Source organism: Electrophorus electricus, chromosome 4 (genome assembly GCF_041902795.1).
Source record: "Electrophorus electricus isolate QZ-2024a chromosome 4, ASM4190279v1, whole genome shotgun sequence".
NCBI lineage: Eukaryota > Metazoa > Chordata > Actinopteri > Gymnotiformes > Gymnotidae > Electrophorus > Electrophorus electricus.
In genome coordinates, this window is record NC_137500.1 from 4605304 (window position 1) to 4632416 (window position 27113).

At 43.5% G+C, this 27113-nt stretch overlaps 1 protein-coding gene across 1 annotated transcript; it reads right to left on the bottom strand.

Moving 5' to 3' along the window:
- pamr1b (peptidase domain containing associated with muscle regeneration 1b) lies at positions 1 to 27113 on the bottom strand. The gene is made up of 14 exons (XM_027029099.3): positions 26946 to 27113; positions 19297 to 19473; positions 18001 to 18126; positions 17389 to 17503; positions 10418 to 10635; positions 9766 to 9873; positions 5872 to 6042; positions 5382 to 5570; positions 3262 to 4770; positions 2933 to 3118; positions 2674 to 2740; positions 2163 to 2395; positions 1307 to 1668; positions 1 to 1108 (listed from the first exon to the last, which is right to left on the bottom strand). Exons 1-14 carry the CDS (start codon positions 27073 to 27075, stop codon positions 551 to 553), a joined length of 4149 nt encoding a protein of 1382 aa, XP_026884900.3. The 5' UTR covers positions 27076 to 27113; the 3' UTR covers positions 1 to 550.

Consider the following 27113-nt stretch of genomic DNA (forward strand, 5'->3'; position numbering starts at 1 on the left):
TAGAACACAACCATCTAATTATTTTTATTTAAAAGCTCATAAGCTATACAATATATACATCCTTTCAGTCATGTTTACAATTGCAGAATAATACATTACAATATATGTACATAAAAACATTCAGAAGACCAAACACCAATGATATCAAATATTGCATTAGGTTTGGTTTTCTGGTCAATTCCACAGCACCCGATTACCTGAGGACCCAGACATTTTAAAGGGGCAGGGGGATCAGTGTTGGTAGAAGTTTCTCTTTGATTCTATTCTAGGATCAATTGGTGTTCCCTTTATTACATGTTATAGTCAAAGATATAGCTGGTAGAAGCTAGTCTTAGCTCAGTACAGAGTTATTTCTACATAAACAAGAGTCCATACCCTTCTTATCTATTGCTGTCTGCTCACAGCAGCACACTGCATAGTCCAGTGTTAGCTCAGCCTTTACATAAGGTACAAGGATAATGCAAGGATTATGAAGGTGAAAACCAAAGAGGAGGAGAGTGAAACAGGCAGGGCCTGGGGGAAAGAGGAACAAAATTGCACAAACTTCTTACTATTTCATGTTCCCGTCTAAAAAGTCAAGGAAGTTACCAATCTGAGTGTAGACAGTATAAAGTTCTGGGTTGCAGTCCAGCGAGTCATACCCGAAGCTGACCAAACCCAGGAGCTTCCACTCCTGCACAGGGTTTGGGAAGAGCAGGGAGGCGGGGTTGGGAGAGGTAGTGGGCGGGAGGACTAGGACCCCCCCTGTCTCGGCCGGGCAGATGTTGGAGGGGCTGGCGCCAGGGCCCTGGCGCCCACAGAGCATGTTCTCCGACACGCTGATTGGGACGCCATGCTGGGCGTACTGCTGCTCACAATGCACCACATCGCCCAGCATCACCGAGCCCACGTGGGCTCGCTCGCTCTCCCCAGCTCCGGCGTCCGGGATCAGGGACCAGCCTGTCACCATCGCCCGCCTGGGGGGGGTGGTCTCGTAGTCCTGAGCGCCCGGCAGGCAGATGGGGAGCACGTGCTCCCCGATGCGAGCCTTGTCCAGGAGCTTCAGTAAGGCCAGGTCAGAGTCCAGCACCAGAGGGTCATAGTTGGGGTGCACGGTGATGGAGGAGACCTTCTCAGTCAGAGACGAGATACAGATTTAGAAAAGAATAGGTTAGGGCAGAGAAGTGGTGAAATGCAACAGGCATTCCTTTAAAAGCAACATATAGACCAATATTTCTGGACCAGCTATTTCGAAGTGTCTGATCCTCAGTGACTCTTGAACATTATTCTCCTCGACCAATCCCACGTTCCCCATTGTGCCGCTCACCCGCAGATGCTGCAGGCCTTTGCGCTCTTGCTGGTCACTGCGGTAATGTTTTCCCAGCACCACGCGCAGCTTGGCCACATCCAGCGGATGGAGCTTCCCCAGCTCAGTGACGCAGTGGGCAGCCACCACCACACTGCGCTGGTTGAGCAGCGCTCCGCTGCACACCAGCTGCCAGCTGCCTGCCTCCATGTCTCCTTTACTGTCTGCCAAACCCAGACCCTTCCCCACCCCCCCGACCAGGGCGGCCTCCTTCTGTGGCTGGGCTTCTTCGTACTTGCCAGAGAAGCGGTAGATGGCAGCCAGCCAGGGCCAATGAGAGTCCACCGGGCGTTGTGGGTCAAAGTTTGGCAGTTTGCCACACACTGATATACAGACAGAAAGAGAGAGGGAGAGAGAGAGAGTGAGACAGAGAGGGCGAGGGAGAGAGGGAGAGAAAGAGAGAGAGACATTGAGAGGGAGAGTAAAGAGATACCCTTCGACAACCTGGTACAAGGTGACAATATAAAACACTTCAGCAGATGAGACACACTAAGTGGAGGAGCCATGAATGTTTGTGTCTTTAGGTCTAGGCTGCATAGTGGAATCTGAAAAATATATAACATACTTTTATCCACCATTCTCACAAGGCTACAACATCCCACCCATTTTCCAAACCAAACTTGTATATTTTTTTTTTTCAGCAAGAAAACATTTGCCATTGGTAGGTACATATTGCACTGCTCCTGATAAGATACATGAATGTGTTCACTTTAAGAATTTGCTCAACCATACACATATAAACATCCATTACCAGCTGACGTTGGGGTTCCTGTTCATGTCAAGGATTCGTGTCTGCACTGTCTCTGGCGTCCCTCACCTGGTGTGCAGGAGACATGGCGCCCGCTCCACTTGCCAGTCTTGAGGCAGGTTCTGCGCGTGCTCCCAGTGTGGTGGAAATAGGGAGAGGTGCACTCATACTGTATGTGTGAGTAGAGGTGGTGGAAACCCTGGGGGAGTCGGGGCAGAACCGGCGGCCCTTTCGTGGGACCCACCGGCCCGAAGAACTTCGCCAAGCCGGTGGACGAGTAGAACTTGTGCACGGGGGTTTTCCTGGTTAGAAAGACAGAAAAGGAATAAAGGTGAGGTACCGTGCAGTCCTGGAGAGGAGTTTTTCCTGCTAATTACAAACTTCTTCGGAAATATAGTCTAAAAAGTCCAAAGCGGTAGAGTCTAGTGGTCATACTGTAATGTTTCATATAGCCTCTATGGGGCAGTAATGTTATAGTATACAGAAAATGGGTTTGTTGTTCAGAAAAAGGAGTTTGGTGTTTCGCTGAGTCCCAACTTCAGCATACTGCTTCAACTATGTGGTGAATACGTGCATATACCTGAATGGGACTTGTGGGGGCAGAACCTTCTGTCTCACCAGTACTGACACCTTTGGCTCCCGGCAGGCTGTGCACACAAACCCAAGAGCACCGTGTCATGCAATCTTACCGGACTCATCTCCAATGACATACACGCACAAAAAATTCTCAGAATTGGCAGAGGCGACAGGCAGAGCGAGAAAATGTTCGACTCTGTTTCCTCCTCTAAATCTGAGTGGGCTAGGCTTCTCCCTCATCGGAGTGCTGGGACGGCTCGTACCCCTTACACAGATGGGCTGCGCGGCATCCCAGGTGCCATTAGCCAGGCACGTCCTCCGAGCATCACCACTCAGAGCGTATGAGTGGTTGCAGGAGAACTCCACCGTCTCAGGATCCAGACCAGGTACCCACTTATAGAACCCGTGGTACAACCAGGGGGGTGGTGGGCACTTCCTGCCCTCTGCCTCTGAAAGAAAGAAAGAAAGAAAGAAAGAAAGAAAGAAAGAAAGAAAGAAAGAAAGACAAAAAAGAGTGTGATATAGTGTGATCAATGGAATTTGCTGTGATGTTTGGACAGTTCTGTAGTTCATCTCCAACACGGTGGATTACCGATAATGCTGAGGTTTTCTGCTCCTGTCTCCTGCTCACGCTGTCGGCCTCCTGCTTCAGCGCCGCTCTCCTCCTGGGCCTGCTCTCTAGGTTGAGCGTTGGAAGCTGGGCTCGGAGGCTTCTCCTGCTCGTGTTCGACACCATGCTGTGTCTCCTGAGGCTTCACTGTGACCGTCAGTCCCTCGGTCTGAGGTTTCGGAGTTGACGCAGTGGCTTTCTCTGTGTTGTTGTCATCAGTGGCCTCCAGTGGGATCTTTTGAGTCTCTTTTGGCAGCAGTGTCCCCAGACCACCGTCTATGTCATTGCTGTCTACAGACCCAGTGTCATTGCTCTGGCCTGAAGTGTGTACTTTATAAAAGACATTGTCCTTCTCGTCTTTCCTCAAGCTGACTATTGTGTACTGTGGTAAGTCAGTGGTCATTTCTTCTTTGTCCTTTTCAGTAGCATTGTCTGCATCTGGCATAGTCCCTTCATCCACCCCTTGGTCATCAGTTAACACAAAGTCCACACTGTTCACGTCCAGACCTTTAGTCTGGCCTTTGTCTCCACTGTCTAGGTCTCCGTCTTTGTCTGAGGGTTTCTGCGCTGGTTTCCCATTGTCTGAGTCTTTCTTTCTGACCGTGTTCATGCTGTCATCAGGAGCTTTGCTGAGAATTTTATCCTTGCTCCCACCTGTAGGTTTCTCCTTTCCACTGTCTTTCCCTGCATCTTTCCCTACGTCTTTTCCTGCATCTTTCCCTACGTCTTTCCCTGCGTCTTTCCCTGCGTCTTTCCCTGCGTCTTTCCCTGCGTCTTTTCCTGCGTCTTTACCTACGTCTTTCCCTACGTCTTTCCCTGCGTCTTTTCCTGGGTCTTTCCCTGGGTCTTTCCCTACGTCTTTCCCTGCGTCTTTTCCTGCATCTTTCCCTGGGTCTTTCCCTACGTCTTTCTCTGGGTCTTTCCCTGCGTCTTTTCCTGCATCTTTCTCTGCGTCTTTACCTACGTCTTTCCCTACGTCTTTCCCTGCGTCTTTTCCTGGGTCTTTCCCTGGGTCTTTCCCTACGTCTTTCCCTGCGTCTTTCCCTACGTCTTTCCCTGCGTCTTTTCCTGCATCTTTCCCTGGGTCTTTCCCTACGTCTTTCTCTGGGTCTTTCCCTGCGTCTTTTCCTGCATCTTTCTCTGCGTCTTTTCCTGCGTCTTTCCCTGCGTCTTTTCCTGCGTCTTTCCCTGCGTCTTTTCCTGCATCTTTCCCTGGGTCTTTCCCTGGGTCTTTCACTGTGTCTTGCCCTGAATCTTTCTCTACGTCTTTCCCCACATCTTTCCCTGCATCTTTCCCCACCTCTTGTTCTATGTCTTTCCCAATCTCTGAGTCAGTCCTTTCCTTCCCTCTTTTTGGTATCTCTAGACTTACTGTTTTGTTGGGAGTTGTCTCTTTCTCTTGTGTTGTCTTGTCTAAGAACTCTGTTTGTTTGCATTTTCCACCATCTTCACATTTCTTCATGTCTTTGTCTGGTACAGAAACATCCTTGTCTGTAAAGAGATGCTAGTTTAGTTTTTTTAGTTTTAGTTTTGCTAGTTTAATTGTTCATTAAATACGAACTGTGCACCAGTTGAAGTCATACTTTACTAAGACATAAATCAAATGTCGAACAGTGTCTTATGACCAGTTGCAATAGTTCAAATAGGTCAGTTAAAATCTTTAAGATCATGAATTTGTAAAGTGTTTTCTGTACTTGAATTTGAAAAGCACATAGCATTTCCTGTAATGCAGAGCTGTCATTTAAGCAAGTTATGAAGACAGATAAGCACTCATCAGCAAGTCTTTCGAGTTGCAGATGCTCATTATCTAAAAACCCAAAGCATTCCATTTTTAATGGGACTAGTGTGAGTCCATCATAATACCATGATGCAGGTGTACCTGACGGTGGTTTGTACAGTGTAGGGGGTAACAGCGCGGCCTCCCTGTGGGGGACTGGGGTTCACTCCCTCTCTGGGCAAGTGCTCTATGCTATTCCAGTAGGAGTCCCTGGGCAAGATTCCTAACACTACACTCACCTACCTCTGTAAAAGGGTTGAAAATGTGTAAGTCACTCTGGATAAGAGTGCCTACCAAATTCGTAGAATGTAAATGTAAAATGCACCTGTCACACAGGTGGGTGCAGTTCCACTCCACGTGTTGTTGTCCAGACACATCCTCTGAGGAGTTCCAGACAGTGTGTATGGCCTATAGCACAGGTACTGCAGAGCTAGAAGCACATCGTTGGGCCCGTACACCAGGAAATGGTCTCCGTGTGATGGCTTTGGTGGAATAGCGCAGTTTTTTTCTGGCACTGGGGAGACAAGAAGATGTAACATAATAGTGTGCACGTGTGATTTCCTGAGAATTTTTAGCCTATATTTATGCCATCCCAAGGACAATTCACTGTTGGAAAGTTTTCAACAGACAATTCCAGGGCGTTTCGGATACCAAATGCACAGCCAAATCGCTGCTCCTGTTCAAGTCTATTATTTATTTGTGCTCATACATTACATTGCAGACCTTGGCAGTAAAGAAAAACTCTGATTTGTTTTCCATAGCCCCCATTCCACATCCACGAGGCCTCCGGGTCTGGTCCTCCACGGCTGGCTTACCGCACAGGGGGGTGGGGGTACTCCATGAGCCATCCATCATGCAGGTGGACATGCGGAAGCCCTTCAGGGTGAAGCCCGGATGGCAGGCATACAATGCCTGGCCACCCACCCTCACGTCCACACTCTCCACGGACCCGTGCTCAGGATGGGCTGGTCTCTTACACGCCAACACTGGTGAAGGGCACAGACAGTTCAGCACACAGCCACACTGGGCCATTACCTCTGGCTCTGCAGTTCTGGGCCTCTTTACAAAACTAAAAGTTGGCATATGGCTGAGTGGGTTCAGAGCAATTCACCATCTCACTGTGGGACCTAAAGGAATAAGACCTTAAGGGTACTGTGATTGGTTTTAAATCGTTTATCTTTAGTTGTATGAATGAAATGGCCAAATCTAACCATTCATATAGGCATTTTTAAATAAACATTAATGTATCTCAATGTACATAAACAATAAACAAATGTATTGATTTACTTAGCTTTTTTAAAATCTATTTAGGTGTACATTTTTACATTTATGTTTCCGCATTTGTATATTTAAAAATGTATTAGTAAGCAGTTTGATTTGACACTCAAGTGCTTCCACACAGTTCATCAAAAGTACTGGATGTGAACGTGTTTTTTGTTGTTGTCTTCCAGGCATATCGAATGTGATTTGTGTGCAACAATGCAAAGCTGAAGAATACCATCTGCCTTCCCTGACACATCTTGCATAACCATTTCCGGTGATCACAGGACTGGAAGCGTAAGCAATGTAATAGAGCAGCTCGGTGTCTGCTCCATCTCCGACAGCCTGGATCGCGTGTGCTAGGAGCACATCACACACTGGGTTTCCAGTCATCAGCTCAGGCCACTCAGAACACTATCTGCTGCAGTTCCCCAGTCCAGACATCATTTATTACACTGTCACTCTCCTATCAGAAAAGGCCCCAGCTCTGCTCAGCCTGCATAACTATGTACATACATGTGTGTGTGTGTGAGACAGAGAGAGAGACAGAGAGAGAGAGAGAGAGAGAGAGAGAACGAGAAAGCGAGAGAGACAGACAAAAAAGAAAGAATGAAACAAGGAAGCAAGAAAAAGAGAGATATTTGTATGAGTGTGTGCAAATAAATCAAACCTTCCAATCTTTAAAACCCCAAAGCTCCAGGCTCATATAATTCCTTTTACACCTCACAAAATCACACAACCACAGTTATGTTACTGCCACATTCAATTATAACATCCAATTTAAGGGAGTCATTAGCTAGCGATCATACGATGGCTTGGCCTACATTGGAGAGATCTTTTAGTCGGAAAGCACTGAGGAGTCACGGTGGATGAAGCGGCTTTATTCCGCGGGGATAAGGCGGTCTTTATTGTCTGGTTATCATGTAGTTGTAATGGGGATTAGATATGCAGAACGGAATGATGCTGAGTCATTCCTACAGCAATGCCCAGCATGCACATACTCAGGGACAAAGTGAAATGGTGTTGTACCATCTGTGCTCACTATCTAGCTAATTATTCTCCAAGCACAAAAAGAATCATCATTCATGTTGCTTTGTTTCTTTGTCACTTTCAACCTGCAAACTTGGGAGAATTCGGATATCCTGGCTTGGAAAACCTCAGCGAGCCACTCAGTGCACGACCCGTCCCATTCACTGGCCTCATGGTGGATCGCTGCACTGAAAGCTCTCCTGACCACAAGCCCACACCCCATTCCTCCAAAGCCAAACCCAGCATCGAGCATAGCCCTGCTTCCAGCAAGAATGCCTGCAAAGGATGCCGCGACTAATACAAGCCCTCAAATATTCTCAGTTTGATGCAAATAAAGCTTAACTGCATCCATCAAATCTAGTGGTGGAATAGATATGCGGAGAAAACAAAGGCTGTGCGGGAGAGGCAGCTGGACACAGCCTGGCAGTCTGCACCACTGCCCAAGGGACGCAGGGATATGTATCTGCTGGTAATACAGGATGCAGTTGCTCCTGCAGACTTTATGGGGCATGGAAAAAGTAGGCTCATATTAAACGCAGGACTTGTTTCACTATTAGTTTTATAGAGCCATGAAAATGAGACCACCAGTCACAAAAAAATAAGAAAGAGGGAGAAACTTTTTTCATTGGCCAGGCCGGGTTCACTGGAGTCATGGGTATAGTAACAAACCTGGAAACCAGTGACAGCATCCAAATCCAAACAAACACAAAAGACATAGAGAGAGAGAGAGAGAGAGAGAGAGAGAGAGAGAGAGAGAGAGAGAGAGAGAGAGAGACTTAAAGAGAGGGAGAGAAGAGGAGGTGGTAGTGAGGAGTGTGATGGATATTATGGCAGGTGGTTCAGAAGGGTACCTGTGTATTTTCTGCTGGCATCATACACACGCACTCACTCTTGATACATTTAAACCCTCAAAGAGAAATATTACAGTTGTACTACTGACACAACAGCCTTAGATTGTACACTGTACCTGTGTACAGTAACCTAAAACCCTTCATAAAAGAACTGCATAATACACTGCCTGGCCAAAAAAAAGGTCACCAACTGGATTTAACTAGGCAAATAGGTAAGAGCCTCCCATTGGATAATTACTGCATGGGTGATTATGTTTCAGCTGGCAACAAGTTATTTAACCCTAACTGAGGCAGTGAGTAGCTTGTCATTTGTTAAACGACCATGTTGAAAGACACATCCTGTGGTCGTGGAAAAGATGTTAATCTGTTTCAGAGGGGACAAATTATTGGCATGCATCAAGCAGAGAAAGCATCTAAAGAGATTGCTGAAACTACTAAAATCGGGTTGAGAGCTGTCCAATGCATTATTAAAAAGTGGAAGGACAGTGAGGAAACATCATCTTTGAGGAAGGAATGTGGTTGGAAAAAAATCTTGAATGATCGTGAACAGTGATCACTTAAACGTGTGGTGAAATCAAATCATAGAAAAACAACAGTAGAACTCAGGGATATGTTTCATAGTGACCATAAGAGCATTTCCACACGCACAATGCGAAGGGAACTCAAGGGATTGGGACTAAACAGCAGTATAGCCTTAAGAAAACCATTTGTCAACCATTTGGCTAACCGGCAAAACGGCTTCAATTTGCTAAGGAGCATAAAGATTGGACTCTGGAGCAATGTGGTCTGATTCCAGATTTACCCTGTTCCAGAGCGATGGGCACATCAGGGTAAGAAGAGAGGCGACTGAAGTGATGCACCCATCCTGCCTAGTGCCTACCGTACAAGCCGGTGGGGGCAGTGCTATGATCTGGGGTTGCTGCAGTTGGTCAGGTCTAGGTTCAACATTATGTGCACAAAGAATGAGGTCAGCTGACTACCTGAATATACTGAATGACCAGGTTATTCCATCAATGGATTTTTTCTTCCCTGATGGCACGGGCATATTCCAAGATGACAATGCCAGGATTCATCGGGCTCAAATTGTGAAAGAGTGGTTCAGGGAACATGAGACATCATTTTCACACATGGATTGGCCACCACTGAGAATCTTTGGGATGTGCTGGAGAAGACTTTGTGCAGTGGTCCAAATATCCCATCATCAATACAAGATCTTGGGGAAAAATCAATGCAACTCTGGACAGAAATAAATGTGACATTGCAGAAGCTTGTGGAAACGATGCCACAGCGAATGCATGCTGTAATCAAAGCTAAAGGCGATCCAACCAAATTTTAGAGTGTGTGACCTTTTTTTTTGGCCAGGCAGTGTATTTCCCAGTGCAAACCTAAATGAGCTTAAACTGTAAATAAAAATGTCACACTTGATTTGGTACTGTAATACAGGGCTAAGTGGTTTCATGTTTTTTTTTTCATTTTCCTCTCTAATGTTTGGCTGATGTACAATATGCTAAAGTTAAATACTAAAGTTAAGTGGTCATCCTGATTCCACAGTGCTAATGGATCACTCACCGTGTTCACATCTCATGCCTGTGTACCCAGCCAGGCATGCACAGTGATAGGAGTGAGAAGAGTCCAATATACATGTGCCATCATGCAGGCATGGTGAGGAGGTACACGCTATACACACACACACACACACACACACACACACACACACACACACACACACACACACACACACACACACACACACACACACACACACACACACGCATTTTTCATATTAACACAGCACTAACTTGGATCAAACCTATTGTCTGATTTGTTATGATATGGTAAAGATTGTTTTCTTTTACCAATTTCTAAAATATGTGCAAACTTTAATGAAAAACATTAGTGAAGTGAGAGTCATAACTATCTCTGTAATTCAATGACCTGTAATTTCCTGATCTGAAATTCATAAGCCATAATAAATAATGAAAGTCATAATAAATTCAGTCTGCACATTTGTTCGTAGTGGTGTGATTTATCTGTGGCTTAAGAGCAGTTTGCCTTTTGGATAAGCAGCTATGGACACAGCAGTTGTTTACATTAATATGACATGACTAGGTGTCAGAGAAAGTGTAAAATGAATTAATTTGTATAAAGTTGAAAATAAGATTAATTTTCAGAATCAGTTATTTTAAAATGTGAACTACTGTTATGCTCTGTGCTTTCTTACCTGAGTTTTCCTGAAAGATGGCAAACAATCCATCAAAGTTCTTGTAGCCATCAGAGACAAACAGTATATGTAAGGAGTTGCCAGTGCTTTGTATTGGAGGTGGGCGTTCATTTCCACAGAATCGACCAATCACCCGAGAATTTATGCTGTCACCATCTCTAACCTCCACATAGTCATAGCGACAGCTATGGTCAAATTCCAGACTTAGCATCATGAACCTGTCTCAAGGAGAAAGCAGAGAGAGACAGAGAAAAAGTTGTTTTTGGCAAGATAGCCTTTCTTTAGTAGCCCTTAAATTGAATGACAAATGGGTGCTTAATTCCATCATTAAACTTGAGTCACAGAGTGTAAAACCAAGGTCCATGTATCATTACCCCAAATTAGCTCATTATAGGTATAGTGACTTGTTTTCCTGGAAAGAAAAAGAAAAAGAGTGTGATGTTTTCCTGGCGCTGCGGTCCTGGCACATTCACTCTCTCACTATTTTTGTCTTTTTGTTTAAATTTATGCAAACTATTCATCCCCATTCCATAAATTACATATTTTAATGTAGGGGAGAATTTTGCATTTGGTTTCCTGTGATTCAGGAAATGAAGTCATTGTTTTCTAATTATCATTATTTTCTAAAATCAATCCACATCCTGGAGAATATGTGCCTTTATGTGTTATTTCAGGGAACAAGGCTGCAGTCGTTTCTATTTGGTGCTCGGGGTAAATTTGCTCATGGTCCAAGAAAGGGAAAAACAAAAAACAAAACCAGGGCAGTTGGAAGCATTAACCATCTCATTGGCAACTACTAATATGAATTTCAAATTTTTAAAAAGGTTCTTTTGGCCTGTTTCTGTTTCTAATGATAAGAAGAGTGTTGTTTATGACATATTTGCACACTATATTCATGTGTAAAAAAAACCCATTTCTTCTTAGGACGTTTCCAGGTTGAAGTGTGGTGTTATGTGGAAATGCACACATATGCATGCACACATATCCTCTGGGAATTAGAAGAACCAGCTGCCTATATAACTGTGATTTTGCATTCGATGAACATAGGACAGGTGCAGAAGGAGGTGCAGTCCATTGTTAATGGCGCCTGCTCTTTTGACCTCTAATACTTTAATAATTACCTTCTGCTTTAGATGCTGCTTTCTTCCAATTAGTCTTTTCAACAAGAACTTTACACTTTCGCTCAAGTGCATGCGTCTAGTGGACAGTACAGTTACGAAAGAAGATAAGAGCAATTGGAGCTTTGTTTGTTTATGTTTTTCGACTTGCCGAGGCTTTTTCACATTAGCTGCTTTCTTGGTCCCTCTGACAGATGACTGTCAAAATGACCACCACTGATTCGGCAAAGAAAGCCCTGTCTACGTCTAACCTCTAGTGGATTTCTTTATTGTTTCTTTAACTGAAAAAAAAAAGCGAGACTGAGATAAAATTACGTGGTTCTTAAATGTTCTTTATATTATTTTGCATATCTAAAAACTCCTGTCTCACCTTTCCATTGGGTACCTTTTTGTCCTCACCTCCTACCAGACACTTGGGAACTGGAGTATTTATATTGTACTTATGATTACACTCTGCTGAAATGATGTTATTCCTGAGGTCTGTTGGGGCCGCCCGCCCTGCTTAGAGAAGGCCTCAGTGATCCTGTCAGCACTGGAACAACCTTGGTTTTAACATTTGATGTTCTCAGTAGTTGCTCTGTCAGTTCCCTGTATTTATCCAGTTTCTCATATTCCATTCTTTATATGTTACTATCACTTGACATCTATTACCTCTGCTGTTCCCTTCTCCCTCTCTATTATCATTATATCAGCTTGGCTTGCTATCATTTGTTTATCTCTTTGCCTCTGGAGGGCCCATGGGATCTTAGTGTTCTTGTTTTTCACCACTTCCTGTGGTTTCATCCTTTGGGACACGGGGGTAGTCCATCCCTTATTACTTGTATGCAATCCCTGCCATTTAATTTCTCTTCTCAGTGTATCATATTCCTGTCTGCATTTTGTAGCCCACTTTTTGTAGCTATTTCTTCTTCTGCCATGATTAGTGCCTCCGTCTTATTAGTGTGCTTCATTTCTCCCACAGCCAGGATTTCCCCTGCCAGCCATCTCCGCTGTCTGTGGCTAGTACATTCCATCAAGGCAGGATACGCATCTCCTTTGCTTCCAAGTATCCACATTTCTGTCTGTTGGAGGCTTTTTTTTAACCATCTCATCCTTGGTGGACATCGCACAGTAGATGGTGCCTCATCCAGAACAGTGAACGTGACACTTTTTGTGCCTCCTCTCCCTGTCTTCTGGATGATCTACAGTGTCTGGAGGTTAGATTTGGGGATGACGCGTTCCAGTTCCAGGCGTTCACATGTATCACTACTCTTGACCATCTTACTTTGCCGGTTGGATATCCGATTAATGGCGGAATGTACACGCGATGGCTTTGGTTTAATTCTTCCCATTCAATTGCTTTTTTTAGGACCTGCCATTCTCTGTGGAGTTACATGGATGTTGCTGTCTTACTGGTCTCGGCCTTGTGACTGGTTCTCGTGTAACTGGAAGTTCCCCAGGTATTTTTAACTGGCCTGCATGCAACTGCATTGTGACTCATGTCTTGTAGATGATGTCCAGGCAATGGTGTTGTTCCCAAACACCTACTGGGCAGTGCTCAAGAATCAAATCAGCATCCTCTGGGTAAGGTGTAGATTATTCAGTGCCAGTCATTCATTAACAGTCCTTACTCATTTATCACTGCCTGATGCTCATGAGGAAAGGGATGGGCACAACTGTGTGGAGTTATTTACACAACTTCACATGGCTGTTTTACAGGACGCTCCACTGAACAAATCTTTTTATTGTGGGGTGCACAACTCAAACATATGGGCAACAGCAGTCTGGCTGTTCTGGTCAGTAACACACAGCAATCGAACTCTAGCCTGTGATGCCCACCACTCCATGATCCTCAACCCAACATGCTGAACCAACAATTACTAAGACACGTAAACTAAGAGACCCAGAGAGCCATATGTTGATATATGTTTGGGTAACTCATGATTTTGGACATCTGAGTTGCCCCAGAGGCATCTTAACAGCAGCAGTCACCCGAATTTAATTTAAAACAGCTGTCGCATGTCAAAGCACACATTAATAACAATTTGAGTGATAAATAAACTACAAGTTCCCTAATGAAGCAGGTACAAAAGAAGGTTTTCTATTGGCTCTTCACTTTCCTAAAATTACAGCCTGCAAAAAAACCTCACATTTTGTCCTTTCTTTTTCCATCCATTTTGGGATGCAGTTCAGTTACTTGACCTAGGAAACTTGGACATTACTAGGCTCAGGTGCCAATGTTGGCCCGTGTGGTGTCTGGGCCGAAGGGAGAAAGGTAGTTGCTAATAAATTATTTCCTTTCCGACCAATTCAAATTAAATGTCCAGCCCTTATAGTTGGCTCAGATAAAGGCACACATTGTTCGGAACTGCTACTTATTGTAATAACATTTCAAATGTCCTACTGCATTACATTACATTACACCATGATATATATATATATATATGGTGGCAGGGGGGTGTTCTTATATCTGATTTTTTTGTTGCCTCTTTGCCTGGCTGTAGTTTGCCTTCTGGGTTCCATTGCCTTTTTGTCCCTGGTTCTTCGCTATGACTGTCACTCTGGTATTGTTTCCATCTGGTGCCGATTTTGACCTTTGCTTGTTTTCTTGAACAGGTTGTGCACAAGGGTTGGTGACTTTTGTAAGTCAACTGAAAATGACATTAACCTTACAGTCCGTAACCTTTGTGAACCATTTGGTGAACCAAGGTGTGGTTGACCAAACTCTACAGTTATGATGTCAAATGGTCCCAGGCCCTGCCTGGAGTATTGTGTAGTGCAAAGAAAACCAGCAAAAAATCTGTAGGCTTGAGTCCATGTGTATTTACTCCGTTATCATTGGGAAAGCCAAGGCTCCCAGGGGTGGACAGAACACAGGTTCAAAGAAGAATTATAGCTTGTAGGCTGTGGAGTAATCCCTGTAGGCAGTGAGCATTATACTTTGTGTAGTGAGGCCAGTTTCCTAAAGACAGGTAGTGGCTAAGAAGAAAAACCCACAATGAGTGGATAAAAGAATCTATGGAATCAACAGTGATGAATAGTTCACTGTGCTTCTGTGTGTGTGTGTGTGTGTGTGTGTGTGTGTTTAGCTATCCCTTTCTATTCTCCTGTTACAGGCAACCAGGAGTTCAAGAAACTATATAATCCAATATAGCCTACAAAAAACAACAGTCTAAGGCAAATTACTATCCAGCAGTCTGAACTGAATGCAAAGGATGAATATATATATATATATATATATATATATATATATATATATAGATAGATAGATAGATAGATAGATAGATAGATAGATAGATAGATAGATAGATAGATAGATAGATAGATATTGGGCCTACGTTATGTGTGCATTTGCTGGTCCTATGCCATACGTGCTGTACTGAATTATGTTAACTCATGGGACCTGCAACTGCAGATAACTATCATGCCCCCTTGGACTGCATGATCAACAACCAACCCCTGCAATGTACATGGTACATTCAGAATACTTCTGCACTGATTCACACACCACAATAGTGCTACATTTCTGTATGCTACTAGTCTTTACTTAATGGAATAGACCTTCTTTGGGTGGAAATCTATGCCACTCAAGACCAGAAGGAGCATTCAGATTTTGCCAAATAGAAGTATGAAAGATGGCCTCAGAAGCAAATGACATTTTATATTGGATGTTAGAAGTAGATAAGATGGTGAGAATTTGCACAGGTAGAAATCATATCCTAGTGACTTCATTTGAGTCAGCAGGGTGTATGTTAACTCTCACTTTTCGTTCTCAAAAAATGTTTTTTCTGTGCTCTTCAGCTTGGGAGTGTACATAAGGGAGCTTTCTGCTCTGCCTATCCAATTTCTAAGTGACACAGTCATTTTTTCTAGCCTACATAATTCAAGTTATATTCCTATAGTTGTCATAACAATGCCCACAATATGTACATATGCTATCTAACAATAAAGAATATGAGATGCTAATTTACTGTCAAGGGCTAATATTACTGGTCTCATCACTTTAAACAGATTTCCATATTGTGTACAAAGTTCCAAAACATTTGCATTTTAGGCGGAAATTCTAAAATATCATGTCAGCTGGAATATGTCATAGGTGAGAAGAGAATAAAGCTGCATTTTGCACCTCCCCTAAAAAATTATATAACAAACTGATAGTGAATGGCATGTTAGAGAAGGAGAACACTAGTTCAAGCTATTTTCCCTGACCTAGTGTGGCTGCATTCACTAACTGTGTGTATGTTATACCATTTTCCTTCATTGAGAAATAAGGGTACAACGTCACACTATCCTGTCATTACATAAGACAGTGATTATGCAGAGTCTTTAGACTATAGATTAACCAGCAGATCTGGCCCATGGTCAGTGTGCAGTAGAAAATCTGGAGTGCTGTACTGATGTAGTTGCATATACTGTGCCCTAAACCATACTGGCAAGGCTTTGTGACTTTACATGAGAACTAAGAGACTTCCCTGTCTTCTCTCTCTCTCTCTCTCTCTCTCTCTCTCTCTCTCTCTCTCTCTCTCTCTCTCTCTCTCTCTAGCCCCTCCCTTCCTCCCTACAGTTAAACTCCACTTCTAGGCCACTTCAGTGTTTTTTACACTGATGACTGTTCCTGTAAAAATGCTTATCTGAACAAGCATATAAATAAAAATTGCAAAATCAGATTGGTTTTCTGACTTATTTTTCCAAAGTGGCAAGACAGTAGGTCTAGTGCAAATGAAGGATGGAACTGTAATCCATATCTCAGGGTGCTTTTGAAGCGTGATCACAAAGAATGTGACTGATAAGGTGCTCTACTGTGCCTTTGGCTGCCCGGCCTGAGACAGCCCACAGCAACACAGAGACCAGGGAGTCATGCTGCTCCTCTGGTACAGCACATCATGACCCTCTGCCAAGCTCTTCGTCTGCGTTACATGGTGAACTGTTTGGTTCGGGAGGTACATCTGGGAAAACTGCCCGAGCAGGTCAGAAAGTGTGGTTCTCTACAGACGCATCTGCAGAGGGGGAAGCGCCCAGACCATCTGCTTTACGTACGAATCATTACAGCGTTAGGGACCCTGCCAGCAATAATAAATGCATCATGTTCCCTGCCAGCAAGACTCTGTCGGAACACGCCAGGAATCGCAACTTTCCGTTAATCCATCGTCATTAGTCTGAATGAAGTAACATGGATAAAAAGAAAGAACCTTTGTGGTATTGGCAATGTAGGTGAAGAATACAGTTAATTGTTATCAGATAGTTTGAGAGTTTGAGGTTCTTTGTTAAGCAGAGGAGTGTTTTTGTCCACACACCATAATCATCTTTTCAAAGGACTTCTTTTCCAGAAGGTTCTTCTGGCTGATGGGAGATTACCTTCATCCTCTAATACTTTCAAACAGGTGCTATCACATTTCACTTCCAGCTGTGAAACCCATGATGAAAAAACATATTTAAATTCTAGAGCTGTTGATATGTATTGCACCCACACTGCACAGAACTCAGGTCATTTCAATTGTACCATTAGATTAACAGCATCAACTTGAAAATCAATAACCATTTTTTCTCCACAGCCTCAACAATAAATTGTGAAATGTAAAAGTACTTGTTGTGCAAGCACCACAGAAGTGCTTTATGCCAACATTAATCCAAAATGACATTATGTCCAAGTAAAGTCATGTTTGTAATCAGAATAACCATCTGTTAAGTGAATTTTGTACATGTGTGCAAAGATCTTCCATTGTATATGGTACTTCCAGATTCATTGTGACACATTTTTATTGCATATCCAGAGTGATTTAGTGGTAGAGAGGTTCCACAGAGGCTGACGAAGGAGACTAATTTGAGAGGCTGTGGGAGGGAACCCACAGCTATGGTGTATGGGTCAGTGCCCACCTGAGTTCTACGGTGAACGGCTCATTCACCTGCAGGGTCCACTCACAGCGGGCATTAGTGGGGTAACTCTCCAACACGAGATGTCCCTGCCGCTTCCTCATCACACCACCACATGCTGAAAGGATCAGGTTTAAGATGTAAGTATTAATTCAACCATCCACTTATCCATTTATATCACTACTGACCCCATCTATCCATACATCTATGCAACCATCCATCCACCAATCATCAGTTACCCTGTGATTTAATATGTTACGTTATAGGCCATTTGTATTGCAAATCATAAATCATGTCAAATCATAATTCAGGTCTAAAAATTCCAGTGTGTTAATCCATTACAGTTGCTGGAATTATGTTTTATGTATAACTTTTTTGTGTTTTTTTTAATTCCTTCTGTATTTTCATACTGCAGCAATCTTAACAAAATCTTGTGACCAGTGTCACCGTTTAATATCAGTACGTGGTCTTTAAGCATGTGTTTCCTTGACTCAGTGCAGTTGACATAGATCCCACAAACACATACTGGAACGCATCAGAGTGTGTGCAGCTTTTATCACTCTACAGAGTGTACATGAGAAGAATGAGAGGGTGCGCGTGCAGGTGAGGACTTACTCATACAGTTGCCCCCAGACCAGCCCGGGCGACACTCTGCGCAGTACTGACCCTTCACAAAGAAGTCGTCTCTTGGACCCCACGTTCCATTGTTACAGCGCTTGCAGTTTTCAAATATGCTGCACCCTTTGGTGAGAGAGGAAAACAAAATCCCGGGAGAAAGAGAGAGAGAGAGAAAGAGAGAGAAAGAGAGAGAAAGAGAGCGAGAAAAAGAGAGAGAGAGAGAGAGAGAGAGAGAGAGAGGTTGATGTGCCTCAAAACTGCTAACTTAAGGCTAATGGAGGTGACATATCGACTATGTTTTTGAATTCTAAAAACTGCTTTCTTCTCTGCACCACAGGCTTCTCCACTTGTGCCTGTTATGGTATGAATACTAAAGCCATCGGGCCCTGAGCAGAGAACATAAGCCCTCACTGACTTCCTGAAGCAGACTGGGTCACAGAGCCCGGGAGGAACTCTGCTTAGTGAGGATGGCTTTTGCACATGGGCCGAGGACCCTGAATCTTGGAAACATAGAACCACAAGCTGGAGCCGAACATGTAAAAGGCTGCGCACACAAATCAGATGTTCCATGCTTACATCACTGTGCGTGGCGTGAAATGCGCTGTGCACTTTTGACTATGTGAGGGTGCATTTTAAAAGAACTTTGGCAGTAAAACAGTTGCCCAGGTATGAATCTGACTGTGAACATCTGGTATTTGTGCAAGCACTCACACACTAAACCTAGGAGATGTTATTTTTTCTGTTCATCACTGGGCTAAAGAGCAAAAACAAGCCAAAATGCCATAAGATAGTGATAAAGAGTCCCACATAGGCTGTGTCATATAGGCTTTCAAAGTGAGCCATTACAATCAATTTTCCGGCCCCTAATGACCTAAATGTTTTCCTGCCCTCCAGTTCCTGGGGCCCGTGACAGTTAAAAGTTAGAGTAAACAGCCAAATCAAATACGTGGGGAAACAGTGAAGACATTGTCAGGGGCGGGAAAATGAAATCCTGGGTCCACAGAGGAGCACGGTTTATTGAACTTTAGAGATAAAAGACAGAAGAAGGGGTGGATCAAGAGGCCATTTGGAACAGGGCCATATGGGTTTAGGAGATAACTCGATCTCACAGACTGATGGTGAGAGAGACTTATGAGATGAAGATGAAAGTGTGCGCGTATAAGCGCAAGATATCTTGCTTCAGCTTTAATTATTTCTTTAATGCCTGCCTATCAGTGCATCTATGTGTGTTGCAAGTGGAAAATGTGGGATGAAGGCAGAATGTGCGTGTGTGAGGTCGGGAGGTGGGCTCACCTGGATGGATGATGCAGGGGTCACACTCGTGACGGGCATTCCTGCAGCAGGGAACAGAGTAGCCCACTGGTGCACCCTGGAGAGGGCACTTACAGCGTATCACCTCGTACTCACAGCACCCTCTGCACATCACACTCCACTCTGGCCCCGGGCAGTAGTTATACAGGAATCTGTAGTCTGACGGAGGAAAGGCAGTGTTACATTCAAAACTGAACTCAGCAACGTTTGGTAACGCATGAGATGGCGAAAAGGTTTAAGTCACCAAGGGCTACTTTTCCACACACAGACTGCGCTGTGGATTAAGTTACACTGTCAGTTTCATGCTAGACTTTTACAACTGGCCATAACCTGTGTCTAGATTATGTTCATACTTTCAAGGTTTTCAGTTTGTCATGATCTACATTTGACCACTTTGTGTGCTTTGAGTCACGCACGTAGAGTAGTCAAACAATAAAGCCTATTGATGAACCTGTATCTTGTGATGTGGAGTGTCAACCTTGGACAACCTTGTGTGTGTGTGTGTGTGTGTGTGTGTGTGTGTGTGTGTGTGTGTGTGTGTGTGTGACTGTTGTGCATGATGTTTTTATCTTTCTCTATTCGTCTTTCCAAAATAGGATGAGATGTTGAAATCCCATAAATCCTTCAAACAGGTTTTGTGCCAGGACGTATTCCACTACATCTGCAGCTCGAGCACGTCTTTAAATGGTGCACCCCACGTTATGTAACCCGGAGTTTATTGTCGCTAGCAGAGTTGGAAGCTCAGCTGAACATATGTGGGTTGGGTAAACACAGAGCAATGTCAGCGTCTGTCCCCACGAGCTCCCAGAGCTTCCGTGTGCCGTTATGTCATCGCCTCATCGTGTGTCGATGTGGTATGAAATGTAAATTCCTTTTTTGGTAAATCAATTCATTGGATGACATTTATCACCTTCCATGTTGTAAAACAGATAATGCAGTTAAGATATTTTGTGTGAATGAGAAAAGACTTAACAAAATGTAGACTACAATAAATGAGCCCTACTAAAATGATTAATTGTTAAAGGCAAACCATAGGCAGTATGTGTAAGTTCATGTAGGCTGCCATATTTAGATACTATTTCTCAAGCTTTTGTGGAGTTGAATAATTAGAATCTAGACTAATACATTTCTCAATACAGTTCCTTCAGACATAATCAAACCTTGCTGAACATGTTTCATATCCTATCTTACCAACTAGTGACATAATTTCTGTGTACTCTTCAGTGTGTTGACTGCTCTTTAAGAAACAACTGTAAAAAACAAAAAATAACAACAACCTTTTTTGTGGGTTTCTCTAACAAAGTGAAAACCCGCATGTATTCTTGGACTGGCTATGAAAGAAGAAAAGGAGTTGGCTAATGATTTGTTTATGGGCCAATGACATTAACAGGTATGACATTTACTGACTGAACATAAAATTCAAGCAGTTCCACCAGAATCAGTTCCACACGTGACTAGCAGCAACATTTCAAAACATCATAGCGTGGAAAAACTGACCACAGGTCAGTGAAGACAGGCTGTGTATCCCTTTGATATCTGTGTGTGTCTGAGTGCGTGTACTGAAAGCATTGGAGATTCGACAGGGCTCATAATAAATGCTACAGTCACATGAAGAATGTGCCCAGTTCGAGCTGTTTTGCATCTGTGCTGATTTGCTCTGGCTGTGCTCTCCCGTGTCCTGGGCTCTTCTCCCAATGTGCAAGGTGCTGAACGCTCCACACTGAAAAAAGTATGTGGCGAATATTTTTACCCACAAAAACATTTAGATAGTTATAAAAGTTTGAAATTTGCGGTTCACCGGTGAGATTGTAAACAGTCAAGGCATATTGACAGTGTATGATCCATATGCATCATTTAAAAAATCTGCATGTGCTAATTAAAGTAAACAGCTCACAAATCCCTGCATGTGACTTTGATAGAAGACAAAAACAAACATGTTTACATTTGTTTGTGGGAAACAAAAGCAATGGGCAGAGTACATCCTCTGAGTCCTGACATCACCATCTTATAAAGGGACTGTGAAGATGATAAACTGTTTTGCATTTACTGTATATTACTCTATTGTGCTTATTTCTCCTACTCATCAATACACTGTAACCACAATGAATCCCATCTGGAATGGTAAGGTCTGAGGTCCTCCAGAACACAGCAGACCACTTTCTGTTTCGAAGGAAAGAGTGATACAGTCCTCCCCAGGACTTAGCCAATAAGCTGTGGTTATAAGGACAGTCATGTGCTGGCTTTTCCCATCTGAGCGCATGGATGTAATTCACTGGACATTGAATCATTTAATACTTAATGTCTATTTGCTCTGTATCAAAACCATAGCTGTTGATTGTAGGTTTACAGCAGTTGTTGCCCAGACATTAATGCTATAATTTTACAATTATTGTTAGGCCTATTACTATACAAGCTGTGATCAGTATTTTACTGGCAAATTAAGATGAAAAACAACATAATTTATAGGATTATAAAAAAATATTATAGGAATGGATGTCATAGATGTTGTAAACCATTTGTAAGTAATGATGAGCCTTTATTCGTCAGATTAAGTATGACTGATTGACCGTTGTTCATATATCAGATCAAGTTTGTGTGTTAAGACATTTGAGCATATACCAATCTCTGAACCAGTCTTAAGACCCTTGGAAAAGAGCTGCACACCCTGTATATTTATGAGCACTTTATAGGCCATTATGTTAATGTTACCAAGTTTTACAAGAAAACTGATACAGTGGTAAAAATGCAAACTGCCTGTAAGGCATAGGCCAGTCATAAAATCTGTGAGGTGATGGTCATCCTACTGAAATACTATGGCATTCATCAAAGTGCGACTTATGGAATCGACTCGTTGTGTGTTGAAGTGGTATTCATTTTTTGGTAAATCGATTAATTGCATGACATTCATCACCTTGCGTGTTCTGAAACAGATAATGCGGTTAAGGTGATCATGGATAACCTGCTTTAACCAATAAGACCCGTGGATATAGCATGGTCTTGGACCAGCATCCATTCAAACTAGTGTTCACCACTTCTTCACCACTAAAATAATTTTTGGCTGTTATTTATGCCACGGTAAAGGTTAAGATCGTCTTAAGAGTAGGTGATCCCAGATGAAAAACAACTTCTACCCAGAAATCTTAAACACAAGCTTATCTCCTAACCATGGCCAGGCTTGTGGTTCTTGCAGTAATGGTTAAGTTTCAGGTCTGGGAGGAGACAAACATCTCCAGTGGCCTCTTCACGAGCACCACACTGCCCCTCACCCAGACATTCATACAACACCTGCAAAACACATACAGATTCTGGGGCTCAAATTTGCTGCTTTTACAAGCAGAGAGGAGTTCCTGAATGTCAGCATCAGGAGCATGTATGTGTTTGTGTGCTTGCATTTTTGTCTGCACACACGTGTGTGTGCTTGCATTTTTGTGTGCACATGCGTGTGCATGCGTGCTTGCATATTTGTGTGCACATGTGTTTTGCTCCTAATGAGTTTTGTGCGGACACTTTACTTGACAGCCTAATTGGAAAAGTGTTGAGGGGAAAATAATTCAGAAAACGCTTTGGACTTGACTTTGTTAAAACATACCACATGATCATTCGCTGTACATGGAAACGAAAAACAGCTTTCACCACATCCACGGTTAAGTGTGTGACAAAAAAAGTTATAAATGAAATGAATCAGCTTTAATTGGCTTTGCCTTCAACATGATCTGATTTTTTTAGGCTTTGTTTAATGTATCACGTTATTCATACATTTAATTCTTTTCTTATTCATATTAATCTAGTTTCCACTAACAGCTGAGAGCCTACACTCTTAATGCTAATTTTCTTTCTATGTATTTTTTGTAGCCAAAAACATAGTATTGTTTATGGTGGATGTAGTGCATTGTCATACATGCTGTTTATGATTATGGCCAAGTACAGTTTTTCTGCCCACCCCCCTAAAAAAAAAAAAAGAAAAGAAGAAGACTCTCCAAGGTTATCGGAGCGCAGCAATGCAGGCCTCTCTCTGGTCCTATCTTTGTGTTACGGGGATTAACTTTTTCCATCCCAGATGTGTACTGTGCTTTCCAGTGACACTACCATGCAGAAGCAGGAGGAATAATAACAGGAGCTGCTGCCGTGGTCCCCAAACTCTCCACAGGCTCCAGGTGTTCGAGCAGAAGCACCTTTCCTGCCCTGTTCACTAACCGGAACAGTGAGACAGCCAAAGTGAGGGGAGATCCAGGATATGAGAGACAGCCAAAGTGAGGGGAGATCCAGGATATGAGAGACAGCCAAAGTGAGGGGAGATCCAGGATATGAGACAAAGACAAAGTGAGGGGAGATCCAGAACAATGGGCATGTGCTCACAGGACTTCTGTGTTGTACATATGCCAAGATTGCTACCGCCACCATTACACAAGGACACGCTACAGCAGTTGGAACCCGTGAGTTTGGGGTACTGACTCAGCTCTGAAATGTATCAAGACTCTGACATCATGCCTGGGAACAAGGCCCAGGAAATGCTCCTCCAGATGAGGAACGTTGAAATCATCACTGATCCTCGCAAACCACATGACCTTTAACACCACCACAGGCATTAAACTTTGATATATATGTGCTGACTACAGACAATACTGCATTTGTTCAAATTTGCTTACTTATCATCAATCTAACAAAAACATGCACCATACTAAAGCAAAGAGAAAAAATGATCATTTTCACTTCACAAGAGAGCCATAACTTCACACAAAATGTTGTTTTATTGGATGCACTTCAACCAGCATTAACATCTGGACTGGTAGAATCAATATATTTTATATGTTTGCTTGAGCACCAGTCAAAAGACAACACAATAGTCATAAGTGTAACATCTGGAAATCCATATGTAATTCTGTACTTGACCATGTGAACAAATGGCTTTGTTTACTAGACCTCTGATTTAAGACTGAAATCATCTAACCAGTGCAGCTGTCCATTCCATGTCTCGTCTCATCTTTGGTCATGCTCCTTAGTCTCATCCATTGCTTTTCTCTCAAGCTGTCCCAGGCTGACCACGAAGCCCAGTAAGCTGCCAAGTCATGCTGCAGAAATGCTGTTCTGAGGTTCAGAGGTCTATGGGGCATGCTGTGCTGGTGTTTATATCATGGATGGTGAGCTCCCTGCCACACTGATGCATCATGGATGCTGCCTGAAGCTTGCAGCTGCTCTTTCGCTGCGTCAGCAGCAGATGTATTTCAGGAAACCCGCTCATGTGACACAAAGCATCTGCTCTACTATCCTCTGCCGTACCATTCCCTCAGTCCCCCGAAAACTGGGCTTTGTGCAGGTTCTGGCGTGGTAGGATGGGCCTGGATGCTTTGCAGCGGGCCAGGCCTGGGGCGTCTGGAGCAGGGCCCCGCAACACAGGCGGAGCACGGGGACGGTTAGAGGAAGGGGCATTGGGAGGAAGAAGACTAGATGGAGGCAGACACAGTGGGCACTTCCTTGACCAACCAGGTGGGCTTGCTGGGACCCTTGGTGTGATGAACAGAGCTGCTCCAGGAACACTGCTCCTTTCCTTCTGCTGCAGGCCATTGCCCTCTTTAGAGGCCTGAGTGATTTAGCAGTCACAGAACAGGAAACTGCTCTGGGCATTGCCATGGCCACAGCATGCACATGTACACACACGCGCGCACACACAGTGTATCGCTGTGTATCCCCATGTCTTGACAACCCGCACAATGCTCTAAATATACTTCCTGCATTCCAAAAGGAAACCACAGACCAATTTAGACATCTTTGACACTGTGACACCAACATATGTTCAGTCTGCTTTGCTGAGGGGCACATTTAATGTAGGTCATATGGCAGCCTGAAATGTGTCCATGCTGTGTCCCTTGCCTGTCTTATACACATAAGCACATTAGCCAAGGCATAACTTTCAGATGAACATGACTTTCCTAAATGTGTTTTTCACTCTCTCCTTGCTTGACCCTGGCCTGTGCGTTCCACTCTTCACCACCCGTTGGCAAAGATCGCGTGAGGATCCAGTCCAAATAAATCGAATAAATAGTGGCGCCCAGAAAGTTAGTAGAATCTCAGAAATAAGAAAGATGTCCAAAAGGACTGTGGAGAGATCCTGAAAACATCAGGAAAAATGTTTGGACAGCTTGCCGGACTCATGTTTGAAGTTCCCTTTTAAGTCTGATCTAGGACCGGTGGCTCTTCACAAAGTCCTGATCTCCACCGTTATAAGAAAAACCACAAAGCCGCCCTCAAATCAGTAAACAAGTCACTCTGAATAGGAGCGTCTGCCAAATACAGTAAATGTAAATGTAATGTAAATGTAAATATGGCAGAGTTCATTTTAACTTCATTATTCTCTTCATATGAGAGAAGTGGATCAGGTGACTATTCGTTTCAGTTTTGTGTTTATATGCAGAAGACCTCTCCACGCCCACGGCCCCAGCCATGCTTAACCTCGACCACATCACTGCACAAGCTTTATCAGCCATGAGAATGACTACACTGCGCAGTGAGACATTAATTGCTTCTCTTTCACCCATGTAATTACATATAGAGTTTCAATGAATCTAATGCACACAGTGATTTTAAACCAGCCCCAAGGGAAAGTGTCTGTAACAGATATACCCTAATCAACATGCAGGTTCGACATGCTTTTTATGACATGACGTATATACCTGAAGGAGAAAACGTCTGTTTTTGCAGAGGTACAAATAAATACAAATAAAAAATTTGTTCATGAAGGGAGAATGGAAAAGGTTTTTTACTGAATTAACTGCAGAGGCACCCAGCACTGTAAAATCACCCGAGTGCCCCGACTGTCTGTGTGTGAGTCCGGCATTTCTGGTGTAGTGGTGCAACAACACTTTGCAACACGAGTATTTAATAACAGCTACAAGAAGGCACGGAAAGGTGGTTTCCTCGAAAACATTACAACAGAGGGAATTGTCAGGGATTACTGCAGGGCAATTCATCACCTCTTAATCGCTCTGGTTCGTCAGGAATGTCCTCAGACAGACTTGCGTAAATATTTTCCACTTGTTGTCTAATGTGCCCCAACTGTTCTAGTGTGACTAAGGGAAAGAAAGCAGGCACAACGAGCCCCTCCTGAGCACGGCCAGAGAGGCGCGTGCTCCGGCTCCACACCAGGAGCCAAGCCAGCAACATGGCCCATACGGCACATTCTCCACTTTATGTTCCTGAGTCACCCAAAGCAACAACATCAACAACAAATCCAAAACAGATGCAGCTCTCACGGGAACCCATATCCGTGTACAAGCACAGTGGAATCTGAGATCATCGTAGGAGGATATCACTCTTTTTCAAGTTACTTCTTGTCCAGAGACAATCTTTCATTTTCATATTTCTCAACAATGGTTATCAATACAAGTAAGAAAAACGAAAAATGACAGTCAGAGGGCTAAATATACAGAGTGACAGAAAGAAAGAAAGTGAAAGAAAGAAAAAAAGAAAGAAAGAAAGAATATTAAGGTGTGAAAAGGTCTTCTGTAATCCACTCAGACTATGAATTATAAAATTAAGTCCAAAAAAATTTGCAGTTGTTGCCGTTCAGAGAACAAAAGGTCGGGACGGTCTGTAAAAGAGATAACCCCGGATGACCGACATGAGGCAGACCTTACCGTATGGCCAAGCCTGCCCTTGGGAGACCAGGATGAAGATGATGAGGGAAGGGATGAAGAGCAGGCAGCAGTGAGGGAGTGTGCGGCATGGCCGCTGAGGCAGCCTCTGCAGTGGTGCGGCTAAAGGCATGCTGCTCTCTGGATCGCTGTTTACTTTCTGAGCTCAGC

Bases quoted from the DNA above. Each gene is read 5' to 3' on its own strand.
- pamr1b (XM_027029099.3), bottom strand. From the start codon at position 27,075: ATGCCTTTAGCCGCACCACTGCAGAGGCTGCCTCAGCGGCCATGCCGC. The intron at 10,636-17,388 runs GTGGGCACTGAC...TCCTTGAGACAG, and splicing joins CCGTTCACCGTAGAACTCAG to GTTCATGATGCTAAGTCTGG. The intron at 6,043-9,765 runs GTGAGTGATCCA...GCCCTTCACCAG, and splicing joins AGGCATGAGATGTGAACACG to TGTTGGCGTGTAAGAGACCA.